Source organism: Cygnus olor, chromosome 11 (assembly GCF_009769625.2).
Source record: "Cygnus olor isolate bCygOlo1 chromosome 11, bCygOlo1.pri.v2, whole genome shotgun sequence".
In the NCBI taxonomy this organism is placed as follows: Eukaryota; Metazoa; Chordata; class Aves; order Anseriformes; family Anatidae; genus Cygnus; species Cygnus olor.
The window spans coordinates 3,268,393-3,284,832 of record NC_049179.1 but is presented as its reverse complement, the minus strand read 5'-3'; the positions used below and the strand labels follow the sequence as shown (position 1 = coordinate 3,284,832).

The 16,440-nt window shown below is 38.5% G+C and overlaps 1 protein-coding gene across 4 annotated transcripts in view; it reads left to right on the top strand.

Annotated features, from left to right (window-relative positions):
* Positions 1-16,440, top strand: part of PRTG (protogenin) — an 85,178-nt gene that overhangs the window by 51,529 nt on the left and 17,209 nt on the right. For all 4 annotated transcript variants that reach the window (XM_040569929.1, XM_040569928.1, XM_040569927.1 and 1 more), the window contains 2 exons: positions 15,286-15,381; positions 15,798-15,984. In XM_040569929.1, the coding sequence (XP_040425863.1) occupies positions 15,286-15,381; positions 15,798-15,984 (283 nt within the window). The remainder of the gene's footprint in view (positions 1-15,285; positions 15,382-15,797; positions 15,985-16,440) is intronic.

Below are 16,440 nucleotides of genomic sequence, written 5' to 3'. Positions count from 1 at the left end.
ATTTGCTGGAGCTGAAGATTAAAATTTGCTTCACGAAAAGGACATGTTGATCACTATTTGAAGTAATTTACAATTTTCTTGATGTAAAGAAAAACTCTCAAAGTTGCTTTTGAAATGTTTCAACTATTACAACCAATATGTAATAACATATTTTTTAATTGATATATTTTTAAATGTTACCAGTAAATAAAGACTAATTTATTGGAATTGGAAAATGCAGTTTTAAAGGAAAAGAGCAAGCAGGTAAAATGGCAGGCGTGATCTGATAATTGCTTATGTTTCTTTCTTAAAAGAAACAAACAAACCACCACCAACAAAAAACCCACAAAACTATGTACATTATGTTATACAACCTATTTTTTTTAGATCTAAACGAAACTTTAAATACGGTAGTTTTTCTTTTTCTTAAGTGGGAGGATTTGTCTCTGGGAGACAGCATTATTTAATTTGCTATTTATTGGACTTCATTAGTAAAATACTTAAGTCGTGGATTGCAAAGAAACTGCTCCTTGGAGAAGGCTTAGAAAAAACTCCTGTTATAGGAAATTAAATCAACATTGTCCATTAATCATACTGCACGTCAACCCCCAGACCTTTCTTGATTGTTCTTGGTGAATGTGAGGAACCATTAGATGTGTGAGGTCCTTAAAGGTCTGAGTAAGTCAAAGGGGAAGAGTTTAAAAAAATGCCACCATTAGCACATGAAAGAGACTTCAGAGTGGACAGAAGAAAACATTCGCTGTACAAGACTAGTTACATTTCTTAATTTTTTTCCTCTGTGTTTTTTTTAATTATTATTTTCTTCCTTTGTTTAACAAAAATACAGATGTTGTGCTTGAAATGTTAACTTTATTTTCTCCTGATTTTTTTTCTTTAACTTTTTTTTTGGATTATGTCACTGCTTTTGATAAAGTTGTATGGGAAAGTTAACAGTGGGGTTTCTTTATGAAATCTGTGTTAGTGATAAATAAGTGCACTTCTAAAGCTGAGCTAATGTGCTTTCTGGTAACTTTCTTGCCCAGAGTAACACCTTGGTTAGAGTGTATTTGCCATGGCATTATTGCTAATCGAAGCGTTTTTCTATTTTGGGAAATGATGCAATTGTGGAAAAGCCAATGTTTTTTCAGGCTGTCTGGAGTCACGCTTTTGTGGCAAGTGAAGAGCGGGTATGTGGGAAGTGGGGAAAAAAGCAATCTTGTGTTGGAAGATGAAGCTTTTGCTCTGAAGCTTTCCTTCCAAACCTCTGATTTATTTTTTTTTATCTAGGAAAAATGTTTAGTAGAAATAAGTTTCGCATTAAAAAGCATATTTCAGCATTTATACCCACTTCCACAGTATTTTGCCGTTCTTATAGCTGAATATTGTACCTTGACTCAAACTGGTTATAATTACAAAATCAAAGACATTTGCTACTGCACATTTTTGTAGAAGCTGTGACAAGGAAATATTTTTTCATCCAGTTTGGTAGATCAATTGAAGACTAGGATTTTCTGTCTGTTGCATGCAGTGGGTCTTTGTGCAACTGCCATATTATATATTCAGACAAGGGAGCAGACATAAAATATTGTTTAGAAATACATCTCGAAAATGTGGTCTGCACTTCAGATCCCAGAGCTTTCTAGGAAGGCGGTGGAATTGGAAATGTTGAGGAGCAGCAGGGCCAATGGTAGGAGGATGTGTACGGGGCAAGAGAGGCAGATAGGTGAGTGTTGCGCTGCTTTGCCTTGCGTCTGTTTACCCATCAGTTCCCACCTTATCCTTCCCATGTTTAAGATGCAGGAAGAAGTGTGCTCGCACCCTGTTGCCTGGCTCTGTATCTGTGTGTCTATATTTGCATGTTTATGTACAAGAAGTTAGGGGAAAAATGGGATATCTCTTGGCTTCCTGACCTGGCTTCGTCTCTTAGTCTAGCCCAGCACTTGTTCATCAAAAATATACATCCTACTGTATCAGTCTTTTTGTATTACTTTTCATTTTCGTGGTACTTGCTAATGTTGGCCTAACCTAGGCTTTGTCTTCCTTCGTGTCTTCTAGTCTTCGCCTTGCTGCTCATGTCCTGCCTTTATCTAACTTCTTTCTCCCATCGGCCCTAGCACCTTAGTAGCAACAACGACATGCCTTGGAAAACCCATAGCTGTAGCATTCCCCCTCAGTTATTTGTGCTGAAACACAAGGAAGAGAAGGGCTGTTTTGGTGGAGTTGGAGCAGGTACTGATGCTTTAAACTGAATGTGGCACGATATTCGTCAAATCAGTGCCAGAACTGACCCGTACATTTCCAGATTTCTGGCTTTGCATTCAGTCTATTGTATAACAGCTCCCCCTTGAGGGAAATGTCTTTTACTGATAAATTCATGAAATGGCTGTTCTATCCATGGGAGTTTTGTGTGGACAGGTTTGGGGTTCACGTTTTCTCCGAACTGCGTAAGATGAAGGAGATTCCTGGTGACCACGCTGCATCCCACCTAGCTGGCCCCAGCTGGCAGTACCAAGGGGGTTCTGCCTTCTCTGCCTCCTGGGAAGTCACTTCGTTCTCTGAGCTCATCAGAATGCAGTTTGGAGCCTGACAAAGTAGCAAAAACTCTTTCGGAAGAAAATACCCCATGTTCCTCGTGTACCTGTCTGTGCGGCCGCACTCTGCTTGTGCTAACATTTGCGTGGTTGCACAAGGACGGGGGGGAAGTTGCCCCGCGTGAAAACTCAGCAAAGGGATGTTGTGGCAGGAGTGAGTGCCCGAAGGGTGAGGGGAAGCAGGCTGGCTCCTTTCAGCAGCAGCGTTGGCTAATGTTGCTTTAAAATGCTCATCAAACTGCAGGCTCAATTTAGCCTTTATAAAACTGAATTAATGATGGGAAAACCTTTTAATTGTACAAAGGAGGATAGCTAGCTAAGAGTTAAGTAGCTTTGTGTTTATTTTACTGAAGTAATCAATCAGCCAGACTGCTTTCTATTTTCCAAGTATTGTGTAAACTTCATATGCAGAGGAATTACATCAAGATCGTTTCGTTCTCCCTTTTTCAATCAAGATAGTAATAAAGCTTGGATTTAAATTGTGAACGGGTTAAGAAAGATAACAAAAACAACCCTGTTTATGAGCAGTCTCCCAGTCTTTCATTTACTACCTTTCAGCTTGTTAGTGCAGTGTTTGACATGTATTTAATACTTGTTCCTCACAAAACTAACTAATTAAAAAATATAGCAGGTATGGTGAAAGGTTTAAATTACAGCTGGTCTCTGGTCAAACATTTTGACAATTACTTTGCTTCCAATGAGAAGTGATTTTGTTTGGAAAAAAAATCAAGAAAGAAAAACATTTTTAAAGCCAAATTCCTGTATATATAATTATGGAAAACACTTAAAACGTATAAAAGCATCCTTGGAAAAAGGGACACAGTCTGTGGAAATTCTGTTCCAGGTTCTGCGAGGATGCAATTTACTTTTCCATGTTGTTATTGCTATTCTGAGCATCCTTTAAAGCACAGTAATATTTACCTGTAGTAAGTAGTATTTACATTCAAACATTTTATAATCCATTTCCAAGTGGGAAAAATACATGTACTTTTTTTTTTTCCTTCACAAAACATCACAAAGTATAAAGAAATAGTAGGGCTATGTTTTCAGCCAGAAGAGCAAAAAAAAAATTTCAGAAGTTTCAGGAAGCCTGAAATTTTTCAGGCTACTCTTCTTGTTCAGACATTTCTTTGCACAGACAGCAAACAACATTTTGTAGGAGGGTATTAGTACTCAGAACACAGTTCAGAAAATTACTCTTTACTAAAGCATTTCAGCTTTTGAGAATATTAAGATGAAATTCACAATGTGCACGAGCATCTTGACCCTTTCTTTCTACACTACCTGCAAGGTATAGAAAGAAAGACTGGTCCAGAGGTTTGGTCTTAATTAAGTAGTCTTCAAATAAACCGCTAACATCTATTTACCTAAAAGCAGCATTAACTTGCACAACTGCTGCCACTAATATAGACTTAGTAATCCTGCTGGTGAATTATTTTAGAAGTACAGAGTTCTGGCCTGGGAAGACATGAAAACAAGATGAGGAATTGTACCAAATTTATGCTCACCGAAATCATTCGGGAAGCAATAGAAGTGTGTAGTGTATCGGGCTTCATTGCCTGGAGATGAGCTGTCACTTACAGTATTCTTTTAATAAACTTTTCTGTGCAAATTCCCACCACAAAAGTGCTGATGCCATTGTGCCAATGAATATAACAGCAGTGCATGTTAGAGCCAAGGACATCGTAGGGTCTTGGATACTTTTCTGATCATTACAAATGGAAATTTTCTTTAGGGCATGTTTTAGAAGTCCAGGATGTTGCTGTATGAAAATGTGAAAGCTAAAAATAACCCTGCTGTGCCAAACCACTAGGGAGGTTATTCAGCATAATCTAAATGTAATTAAAATGAATACCCTTGTTAAATGTCGAAGGCATGCAACCAGTGAGACGAAAAAATGAGGCAGCTAAGAAGATAGTGGGGGGGAAAGTAACAGACACGTTCATACGTGGAGAGAGATACCGCAATGCATCTCGTGGCTGAGGAAACAGAGACCTGTGTCCTTGTTACTTAAGGTGAAATTACCTGCTGAGCTAAGGCACGTAAGGAGAACTCCTTACAAGCGTTATTAGCTGTCTTCCTTGCTTCCTGGTTTTGTTAACATGTGTTATGGGAAAATGCAATGAATAATTTGCATTAAAAGTAGTGCATGAAGGCGGCCTGATGCCAGCCTTTTTTTTTCTTTAGCCATTCTCAATACATCTGGATATAACTTCAGCAAAGTAAATAAGAGAGCTGCCATATTAGAACCAATAAGAGTGTATCAGACTGTTAGTCTAGGACAAATGCATCCGTTTAGCAAATTAGCTCTAAAACTTGTTAGTCTTCAAGGTTAACTTGCCCCTCCACTCTGTATTTAGCAAATGTTCAGTTCTCACACAGCTGTGCATGCCACAGAGCCTGTGTACAAGAAGTGTAGATAAGCTCCGTCTTCATACTGCATCGCCGTATTGGTGTGTGACAAATACAAGGGAGTGCTCTGAGAGCGGGAGCATGCGTGGCCCTCAACACCTGCAAAAACACAACTTCCCACTGAAGTTTGGACTCCAATTATATATATGTACAGCTGGTAGGGGCTATGTAGCTGATATTTGCCATAATAAAAATATAATGGTTTCACTTTTACGTACTTTATGCTTAACCATTGCTTGTTTTCCTTTTAGGACTGACTTGCTTTCCATATAGCAATTTGCAAATGTTTTAGTGTAGTTCCTTGTTGCCCTTGCAAGGAAGAGCTCCAGGCTGATGGTTATTTGCCCTACCTACACAAAACCTTGCGTGTTGCAGTCATGCTTGCCACAGCACAACTCCTAAAGCTTGAGATCTGAGATGAGTCACCAGACCACAGATGTTTTCGCAATGAAACTGTGCACCTTCTAGAAAGTCGCTGTGGTGCAAGTAATGATAGATAGTGTTTTCATTTTGCTGCTCAGAAGGGTCAAAATGGCATGGGGAGTCCATGACAGATCAGTAGAAAATGTTGGTTCTGTAAGAAAATTTATTTCATAGCTTCAGGGGAAAGTGTGGGTGCTGTGAATAGATCTCCTTTGTCATTGTATAAAAATATGTCATTTGTAAGGTGATGCTGGATGTCAGGCAGTCAGTGCGTATGTGTTATAGTGCTTGGTATCTAAACAGTTGTTAAGCCGAACTTGCCAGACTGCTCACTGCACTGTGCTTAGATGCATTTTCAGGAAGCATTCCTCTCAGTGCGAAGGTCAGACACGTTGTCCACGCTTCCTTTCCTTCTGCAACACAGAAAGGCCGGTCTTCACGGGAGAGATCATCTTTTCGGTCTCCTTCTTATGGAAAAGAACTATTTGTAGCACACCCCTTTCTTGAGGGTGCTTGTAGCAGGATTATAATTATTATTAAATCAGACTCTCTAACGTCTGTCTCTAATTAACTGTTCTGTCTCTCGTGTACAGGTCTTACATACAGCTGTATGTAAGGGTACCTGCTGTATGGGGTAGCACATCCTATTTGCAGCAGTGTGTGAATTCTCGGTGGACATATCTGGGTTAGTAACTGGGCATATTGGATGCTCTGCTGGCTCTTTCGGACACTCCTTCCCTCCCCCTCTCCCTCCCTTTCTTCTTCTAGCCTTCTTCTAGCGATGGCCTCTCTACATAATTCCATTAAAGTGATTGTGCTCCGAGGGGTGGACTGAGGGGCAGTGCTCTCATCTTTCAAAGCAGGACCAGTGAGCTATGTGCTTTCCACTGGGCAGTAACAAAAGAAAAGGTCTCTTAGAAGAAAAGACGAGCACAAAAGATCAAAATTAGGTGTTTGTCCAGGCCTCTGGTATTGCTTTCAAGTTAGCTTTTGAGGGCTCACTTTGAAAATGGTGAGCCAGGCTAGTTAACATAAGGATGTCTGCTAGTTTTAGAGTGTGTTGTTAGAATAATATTGGAAGAGAGCGTTTTGCTTGTGTAATTTAACAGTTCCCTAAAGAACGAGAGAAGCCCAGAGACTGATCAAAACTGGTGCAGGCACAGCAGTAATGTGACACGGCCCGTACAAAAATGGAGCCAATTTGAAGTCCTTAAGATTTGCTTAATTTCTTTTAAAAAGATTAGAGGCATTTAAATCATTCTGTCACTTTTGTGTTCTCTAAAAGGCCCAAATGCTGGATGTTGGGAATTCATCCTCTAGCCCTCCCCTCATGCTTCTTTGTATAAAGTTGCCATTGCTGATTGTGGGCAGTAGGAGAGGTGATGTTTTTACTGCAAGGGGGTGTGAGGTGTTATTTGTCCTGGGGCCCTCGAAGGGGATAGCGCAGAGCTACAAAAGGGATACAGACCCTTTTCACATTTAGACAAATAAGCGAGATCCATCCAAAGCCGTGGAAAGCCAGACCATTTAGCTGAATCAATTCATATATGTCGTATGTTCTGGTTTCTACCAAAATAAACCTTCACAATGTTGTAAAAGGAACAAATTGCTTAGTTTCCTCTTCAGTTATTTGGGTTGCAAAGGAAAACATGAGTATCACAGACAGGCTTTGTTCTAACTGTTTAAAGTTACCTTTAAGTTGAAGAACAAGCCATATAGATGTAAAATGTTGGCAATTTGTAACTTCTCAGAAACTACTTCAATCTGATATTAAAAAGTTATTTAAAATATGTGATCAAACTAAATTGCAACTCCTTTAAAGAAAAAAGTCATTAAATATCATTATCTGAAACTTGTAAGAATGCTTGGAAATTACATATCCAGAGCCTGGACAAGATTTTAAAAGCCATAATGTAATAGGATTGCTAAATTTGTTTATTTGCTTAATCATATGTACCTGAGCAATGTAAAAGGGCATTCTCTGAAGGGAAGAAAAAATTAAATCCAGTCCTGAAAATCTGAGAGGGAATACCTGTTTTTTTGAGGGGAAAAGACCTGAATTTGTGTCATCTTTCTACTTCCCAGCTTTATGTTACTGTTTGGCTTGATGTGCTTTTCTCTGGCCCTTTTGTCTAGTATATTTGAAATGTATTTGCTTATTTTCTTAATAAGTTTCTGCTGTATTTACATTACTTTACTTCAAAAGTACATTTTTAAGGATAGTATTTCTCAGTGCTCTTCCTTTCCCACCCTTCCCCCTTAATAATTCCCCTGGACCTCTGTTGCTTGGAGCAGACTTTGGCTAGCCCCAGATTCGATGTCAAAGGCCATGACCCGATGTCAGAGCAGCCCATGCTGCTGGCCTCTTCTTTGAATAATTATCTGGAGTTTATTGTGTTGAAGGGATGGGCTTGGGGGCAGCGCAGTCACCCTGGAAAGCCAGACCAATGAGCTATCCAGCCGGACCACTACCCAACAATGGACCTGTGGGTTACACAAAAAATTCAGCAGCACAAAAGATTAAATTAAAAATGGACATTTGGCCACAGAAGTTTTGTCCTTAGGACAACCATTTTGTCAGCCTTCTTGGTACAGTACTGTTTTGATAATTTAAATTGAAAAGAAAGAGGTAGTATTTAAAATTTGTACGTATGCTGGACTAAAAGAAATACTTTGTTTATCCCCTTCCCCACCTGTCAGAACCACCAGGTTGAATGTGGCTGAAAAAGTTGTTTCTATCCACTGTGCTCAACTCAGGACATGAAGACACTCAACTCTTTTCCTAGAAATTCTGTGCAGTCCTAATACTTTTAGAAACAAGAACAAAGCCCCAGATACTTTTATTTCTGTCAATATTTTGCTTTTAAAGTGCTGAGAGTGGTGATGTTGAAAACAAGTATGAAAGTATGCTCAGTATCCAGACTTAATGAGTCAACACTAAAGGGTAGTAAAATGTCCATTTTCTTTGGGCTTCCTTATCTTTTCCACTCCCCAGAAAGGACTTAAAAAGTCTGAAATCCAGGTTGAGGATTGCTGTCTCTTCTTATCAGGACAAATGAAAGGCTGCTAGAGGTGGACTCACTGTTCTGGAGGGTTGAAAAGGGGGTGGAGGTAGGGGGGGTTCTTTCATGGTCTGACCTCGGATTCTTTCTTAATTTTATCTAGCCCTGACCTGTTGGCTCTGCTATGGCTCCTTTCAAGGCCTTTGGAGCTTCACAAACATGCAGCAGCTGAAGGAAACAATGACAGGGCTTTTAGGGGTTGCAATATTACACTCTCTTGTAACCTTGACTAAGTAGCCTGTAAACAGATGCTTTCTATGAAGTGTTTACCAGAAAGCCAAAATTTTGGCTGCGTTTGTACACACCAGACACGTTTTGGGTAACTGTTCATTCAGCTGAAGCTTATATGGAATCCAAATTTATAGTTCTAAATCAAGGGTGTTACAGAGCTGTATTTGCTGATACAATATGGTGATGGAACCTGCTGTTACATGTTTTATGGCTATGTTTAATGCCGTAGATTTACTTGGAACAGAAGAATTGTGCGAAGACAAATGATCAAAATCTCAGTGGGATAAACATTGTTTGGTCTTCTGCAGAAAACTGATTTGAAGATAGTGTTAAAATGTAATCAGGACATATGCACTTCTTTTTTGTTATTTTTTTGAGGAGGGAGGATGGAATTATATATGGATTAAGATTTTTGATTGGTGTCCTTCTTCAAGCTGAGAGAGTTTTAATTATGTAACAGAACGTCTCAAGAATGGATTTTTTTGTTCCATCTTAACTATGGAAGTGACTTTGTTCTTAGTAACTTTTAGTAAAAGTTCAATCTGTGCAATCTTGATAATTTAAGAATGAGATAGTTGCATTAAAAAAGTACTTCACCAGCTGCTAAGCGATTAGAAGCACATTTTTTTTCTTTTAGATGTTTAATTGCTAATACAGGCATTTCATCTTTGATGCCTCTAGTTTTTCCAGCTGCATTCATTGGAAGTGCATGAGGACACCATCTGGCAGTAATGAGGTATAACTCTACCAGATGGAACCAAAACACATTGGTGGGAGAGAGATGTTCCTTCCTCTCTGCATGTCACCTTTGTCATTAGGGAAATGTCGTCCAAACAGAGAACCTTTTTTTTCCCCTTCCTCCAAATAATGATAGCTGCTATAGCAGTCATCCCAGAAAACCTAGATTTTCAGTGGATATATTTCAGAGGCCAGTAAGGGTCATCAGGAGCATCATTTATTCTGTTGTGGAACAATCCCAGCTTGTTTTATGTTTGTGTGTGTGTGTATTTGTCTCAGTTCTTTAGTTCTTCTAAAATATTAAGTTTGAGACACTGACTTAATGGAATTCCGTGGAATTAATACACCCACATACACTAAAACTAGATCTGGCACAGGAAGGTATAATTTCTGTTACTTGTAGTTGCTTTGCCTGCCACTGTCTATTTACTAGACCATGTATATTTTTCCAGGCTTTGGAAACTGGTCTCTGTACATTTAAAACCTGCCTAACTAAGAAATGTATATAACTGGAACTTATTACAGTTTTAAGTTTTGGAAATAAACTGAGAAAAAATGCATATGAGTACTTCTGAATGCTGCTTCTCCGCACAATAAAAGAAATGGGAGAATTACACAGAAGCAAGGCTGATGGCAGTAGTAACTGAGCTGATGCAATAAAATATAGCAGTTCCAAAGAACATCCGTTCTCTACATCTGTTGCTGTAGAGCAATAGAACTGGTAAGAAATTGTCAGTTCTTCATGATGTTTTTGCAGTTTCTGTCAGTATCTTGCATCCAGATAAATAAGCGGATCTGATTCTCCCTCCATCCTGAGAAATGAAATGATTTGTCATAAAAACAGGATTGGAACATCTGAGTTCGCTATAGCTTTTCTTGCTGAATCTGTTTTTACAGCACTAACCTCAGTAACTGCTCTGAGCTTTCTGTCTGCCAAGAAGTTAAACATAATCTCTAAAATTACACCTTAATGATGCACTAAGACAATAAAATAGAAAAGTGTTCTCATTTGAACTCTTACCAAGCTTCGGCCACTGAAATGTTAAATGTGTTTTCCAAGTTACAATCTATGTTTTAAATGATAGTTCAATGTATTTTTAGCTCATACTTACAGTATTTAGCTTTGCCATAGTCCTACTGTGAAAAGTTTCTAAACCTATGGACTTGTAAAAGAAGGAGAAGGCTCCCCCAAGTGTCTTTCTGCTAAAAGACATATTGGGGTTGAACCTGCAGGGCTCACTGCAGATTTTTATGGGAGAGTGAATTACAGCATATGGGATGCTAGAGAAGTATCACTAGGGAGCTGTGACCTACCTACAAAAACTGTCATAAGAAAATGAGGCTGATCCTACTTTTTTTTTTTTTTAAAGGCAAAACAGTGATGTTTGGAACAGTATCTATTCTGATCATTTTAAATTAACCATTATATTAATCATTATAAGGCATACTTAGCATCTTCCAATGTGTATTTTATAGGAATATTATTACTAGAGGTGATATTTATGACCCTGGTTGAACTACTATTCATGTGTTTTAAATATTGCCAGGCTTTGGTTATATAAAATGGTTGTAAGAGGCAGATCCATTGCGCTGTGTGAAGCTGTGCCAGCTTATCACATCCAGTCTCTAATGTCTTCTAAAAGACAGTCTATATACTCCAGAGGCACTCCTGTAATAAAATCTATGTATTAGCTCTGTCATGTTTATATAGACATCAGTGCTGGCCTCTTGCTTTGTATGAACAGTGTAGTTTTGTGTCTTTTCCACCAGCTGATTTAAGTAATGACAATAAAAATGCGTGTAAAAGGGCTGTGGGTGCTGTGACACTTACTTAATTTTATAATAGTCTAACGTAGCCAGCAGCATTAAAACAAAATGGAACAAACAAGTGAGCAAAAACCAAACAAGCAAACAAACACATTCAACAGGAACAAAATAACTTTAACAAAATGAATCTGGTTGGTATATAGGCTAGAACATTGCTCCTGTTCACCCCTTGTCTGGGAACAAACCTTCAACCACTACACAAATGCTGACAATTGCAATTGCAGGAGAATTAAATGAAATGATTCAGTGTTACCAGGCTGTTCATAAAGATTTTGAAAATGCAGAGGTGAAATCTTGATGTGAGGTGCTGTTTGTTTGTTTATTTGATTTAAACATATTTTTTTTAGTGTTTGAGTGAATCACCATTCCCATTTTGTTTCTGAATAGCAGCGATTGTCTGTGGAAAGATGTGTGTTACTTCTGGGTCTTTTATGGGCGTAAATGATGGCCTCAGTGCTCACTTCCCTGATTTCTGAGCCTCTCAGCCTCCTGTTAGTGTATAATGCGCATGGATGGCGTACACTAAATTTGAGACTGTCAGCCCCTAGGTGGCCATGCCATCCACAATCTTTTATCAGTGATTTATGTGTAAACTATTCAGGACACCTATGCGGGCTGAAGATGAGAAAGCTCCTAAAGTTCGTTTTCTAAGGATATGTCTGGCTTTGAATGTTTGATCCAGTTGATGAATTGCTAGATGAAAGTGTTTACGCCACATTTGTGTTGGGATTGCCATTTAGGAGTAAATCATACCATAAGCCTGTGGACAAAACCAACAGTTGTTCATAATGCACAGAAGAGAGGCTACTATAGACAAAAAATATTTTCCAATATTTTCCAAACAAGTTTTATATCATTTTTTTTTTAGCTGCTTAATATACTGTCCTCTTAAAATTCTTTTGTATTCTCTGTTTTGGATTTCTGTAGTATTTAGGCTTTTCTAGGCCAGTACATAATGCAGCCCTGCTCAGTAACTGTTTCAGTTACAGATACCAGCAGATTCTGTTTCAGTCATAGAAGCAGTAAGGTATGACAGCTCAAAAATTGTGACACCCCTTTTGGATTAACCAGTCTTGCTGCCAACTGAACAGTGATGTCCTGTGTATGAAGTGGAAATAACCTTGGTTTTTAGACGGTAGAGACTAGTTGAAAGGCTTTATTTTTAAACAGGTTCTTCTATGTGAAGATAATTTTTTGAAACTTCCTGCAAGAATTTTTGAAACTTCTTACAAGAGTAAGATGAATGGTATTCAATGTTGTGCAGAATTAAGTAAAACACATTGGATCAAAAGAAGTGTTTGTCTTAGACATGTGAATTCTTTTTTTTCTGTGGGAGTTAGATTTGCCTCTTTCTTCCACATCACATTCTTTTTCTTCCCAATCAAGCATTAATGAGGAATTCGAGTTTTAAAAAAAAAAAAAAAAAAAGGCAATGAGGATAAACAGACCTCACAGGCTCCTCATTCAGCTCAGCAGGGCACTAGACCTTAGCTATTCTTTATTTCACGGTGAAGGTGATCAGTTCTGGGTGACCACTTTCAAAGGGCATGGAGTTTTTGAAGGTGCTCAGCAGGGTGATAAATTGTCGTGTTTGTCATCATGTGTCTTGCGGAAATGCAGCAGGGGCCTCTTCTGCAGGAACTTGTAAAGAAAAAGATGCAGACTGTGACGCTGGGCTGGTTGGATGCCACCTGTTTGTGTGGAATCATGTCAAAGGTCTGCTAAATAGTACTTGAATTCAAGTTTACTCTAAGAATGGATGAGAAAATCAAGTATAACAATCTCCAAAACATAATCCTAAAAAGATCTTGAAGATGTTTTGATGGCCTCAGTTTTTAATGTTGCTTTTGTTTTCAAAGATTTCAGTTATGTGCTAAATACCTGTATTCCTACCACAGGTTAAGTAGGAAGTCTGGGGAGGTAGATACTTTTGGTTTTCTGAGACACGCATTGTAATTCACGTCAGAAAGTTACCATAACTTGATTTGGACGTGTGAAAGTCGCTTGGTACTTCTGAAGCGTAGTAGTTATCTTTTTGGTTGGGCACAGTGTTTTGAAATGCCCCTTCCCTTCAGATGAGTGTTTTTTTTTTTTTTTACAGACTTCTAAGAGATTGTAATGATTTATATATATAATATCTTGCTATCCTTCTGAATTTTCCATGTTAAAGTTCCGTATTTCCACTTACATTGTGCTTAACGTTATTCTTGGTGTTTGTGTCCATCTCCTTTTATCTGATTGCAGTTTTGTTGACTAGTAACAACTGACTTCATCTGTTGTTAAAGTGACATTGTAAAGTGAAAAAATGTTTAAAAACTCATTTTCCAACGTTTGGCTATTTATATTGTTTTCTTGTGACACTGAGGAAAACAGGAATGGGCTTTTCTTGCCTATTCTAACATTAATGCTAAATTGCTAAATATGTCAAAGAAATAACTGAAATCCAATTTTAAGAGCTCATTTTGCTCTACACCTATATTTAGATTTTGGTAAAATAATCTTAAAAATAAACCTAGATGTAAACTGTATCTAGTGGTATTAAATTAAGGCTGATGTTAGTAACTAAATCAGAAAAAGATTGTCTATTTCAAAATAAGCATGAAAACATTTTACAAAATGCATTTTTATGAAGCAACTGTGCCTTATCTATGGAAGAACAAAATCCAGCTTTAAGTTTGTATTGCTTATGCAGAGACTGCAGAGGGCGCTAACGATCTGACATAAGCCCAAGTCCAGTTTGTGGTTAGGAAATGGGTTCCTGTTTGTTTCAGGAGAAAGGCCATGTCAAATCTTGGCTAAAATGAGAAAGGAGAGCTTATTTTGAAAAGAGATAACATTATGGTATTTAGTGCAAGGAAAAAGATAATCAAGTATAACACAGTCATATGACATCGGCCTAGACCTTCTTAAAACATTAATAGAAAGTAGTAGATTCATTAGCTGTCACAGTGGAAGAGGAAAATAATGTATACATCAGTGCTGCTATAAAGTTTAGCTGCGCCCATAAGAGCTCATATGTGCGACCACTTTGCAAATCATCTATCGTATGGATGGGATTTGTTACAAATATCAAGAGAGCAGGCTGCAGAAAAGCTAGCTTTGGCAGTGCAGCCGTCCTCGTGGTTTGTACTCCATGTCATCTTCATTTGTGAAAAGCTTAAGGCCCCTCTTTTTTACTCATTTCCCTGTAGTAATTTTTTCACTTGGACCAAGGCCAGTGTATCACTAACAGAACTGAGGGAAGCAGCAAACTGCAATATGAGAACCCACAGGCATGGCCAGAGGAGCAGCAAACTGTAATATGAGGACCCAAAGATATGGCCAGAGAAAAGGAAGCAGGGAGACCCTTCAAGCTAGGAGCAGTGACCCTCTGAGAATGCCAGAATCAGCTTTCAGGAAAACATATGGAAGCGGTAGTTTTAAGTCAAAGGTGTTATTAACCATGACTGTTGTTTCACAGTATTATATATCCTCTAGGAAGCTTGAACCAAAACATTTCCCATTTCTTTGCTGGATCCTGTCTTTCTGCATTTGCCTTACTTGCCCTGCTTCATTCCAGCCTGTTTATCCAGAAAAAAATGTTGATTTCTGTGGACCTCATGCTGTTTGTTTCAACAGATCTCTATTACAGACTGAAAGCACTTTTACTTATGCAGAATGAAACTATTAAAAAAATGTAGCTCTGTAGCTGTGAATGTGTGAGTTTGTTTCAAATAGAAATGTGATATTTATCTTATTCCCACTGATATCTGTTCCAAAAAAAGTTATTTCAGGCTACTGGAAGCAAGACTGGGAGATGTAACTGATTCCAGCGCAGCCTTGGCAAAGATTCACAGAAGGTCATAGGACTGGAGGAGAAAAGGCAGTCTTCCAAACATTTAACCCATTTATCGGTCTGCTGACAGTAGCAGACAAGTTTTGAATTGAATTTGCAGAACATTCAGGTTATCTCACTGCCTGTAGAAGTCTGAAAATCCTTATTTTTTGTCTTGATTCTAATTATTCCTTTTCTCTTTGTGCAGATCCTAGAAGAAAGTACCACGTAAGGCTGCTGGCATATAACAATATGGAAGAAGGTTACCAGGCAGACCAAACAGTCAGCACTCCAGGATGTGTCTGTAAGTGTTGTAGATGCATTAAGAGTTTAGTTTCAAGATTTCAGCAGCTCTTTTTAATCTATAAGTAACCACTTAATTCAATGTAAAATAGAGAACCAGAAAGGTTGTGTGTGTGACAAATACTGTTCTAGTCAGAGACAGTCTCTCGTTTTAATAAGTTGCAGCTGAGGAAACAAGTTAGCTACCAAACGCATTTTCCTTCCCTGTTGGATTGTCTGTGTCATCTAACCAGTGACGTATCATATATCTTGTCAGTTCAATGTCTTGAACCAGATTCCTGGGTCTGAATGCCAGGTAATACTGAGTGGGAGCAGATTTGAATCTAAATCTATGGGTTCAGACCTGTCTCTTAACCTTACCAGTATCTGTATATGCTTCATTAAATAATTTATGCTGCTGTTTTTTGTTTTTTAAAGCTGTCCGTGATCGCATGGTGCCACCACCCCCGCCCCCTCACCATCTCTATGCCAAAGCTAACACTTCATCTTCTATCTACCTTCACTGGGGAAAGCCTGCCTTCACATCTGCACAGGTCATTAATTACACAATCCGTTGCAACCCAGTGGGACTGCAGAATGCATCTCTGGTTCTTTACCTTCAAACGTAAGTGCAGTGCTCTTGCATCTTCATTTCCCATTTCTAGATCCAGTTTCCAGTTTTCCTGTCCTCTTTTAATCCTCTTTAAGAGGGATAAAAGTTGTTGCAGTCAAAAAGCTGTGTGTTTTATCCAGCGGCTGCTAGTTCTGTTTCTTTGGTTGTATAAGATGTGTTTGTAGAACACCTGAGTTCTCTTCCTGACATCCTGATGTTGGATCTCTGGACAAGCTCTTGAATTTTTAACAGGTTTATTAGCTAAGCTGAATTTCATGTTAAACTCTTCTTCAACCAAGCAAAAGAGTACATATTTTATAGTTAGCTTCTCTGGTCAAAAATGGGACTTGGTACAGTGTCTGATTTTAACACTGGAGGCAAAAATTATTGAGTTTTGAGGGGTTGAGTGTGTCCTTGTGGGAATGTCACGTTCCCAAGTGTGTGGCATCCTGCCAGGAGAAAGCTAAG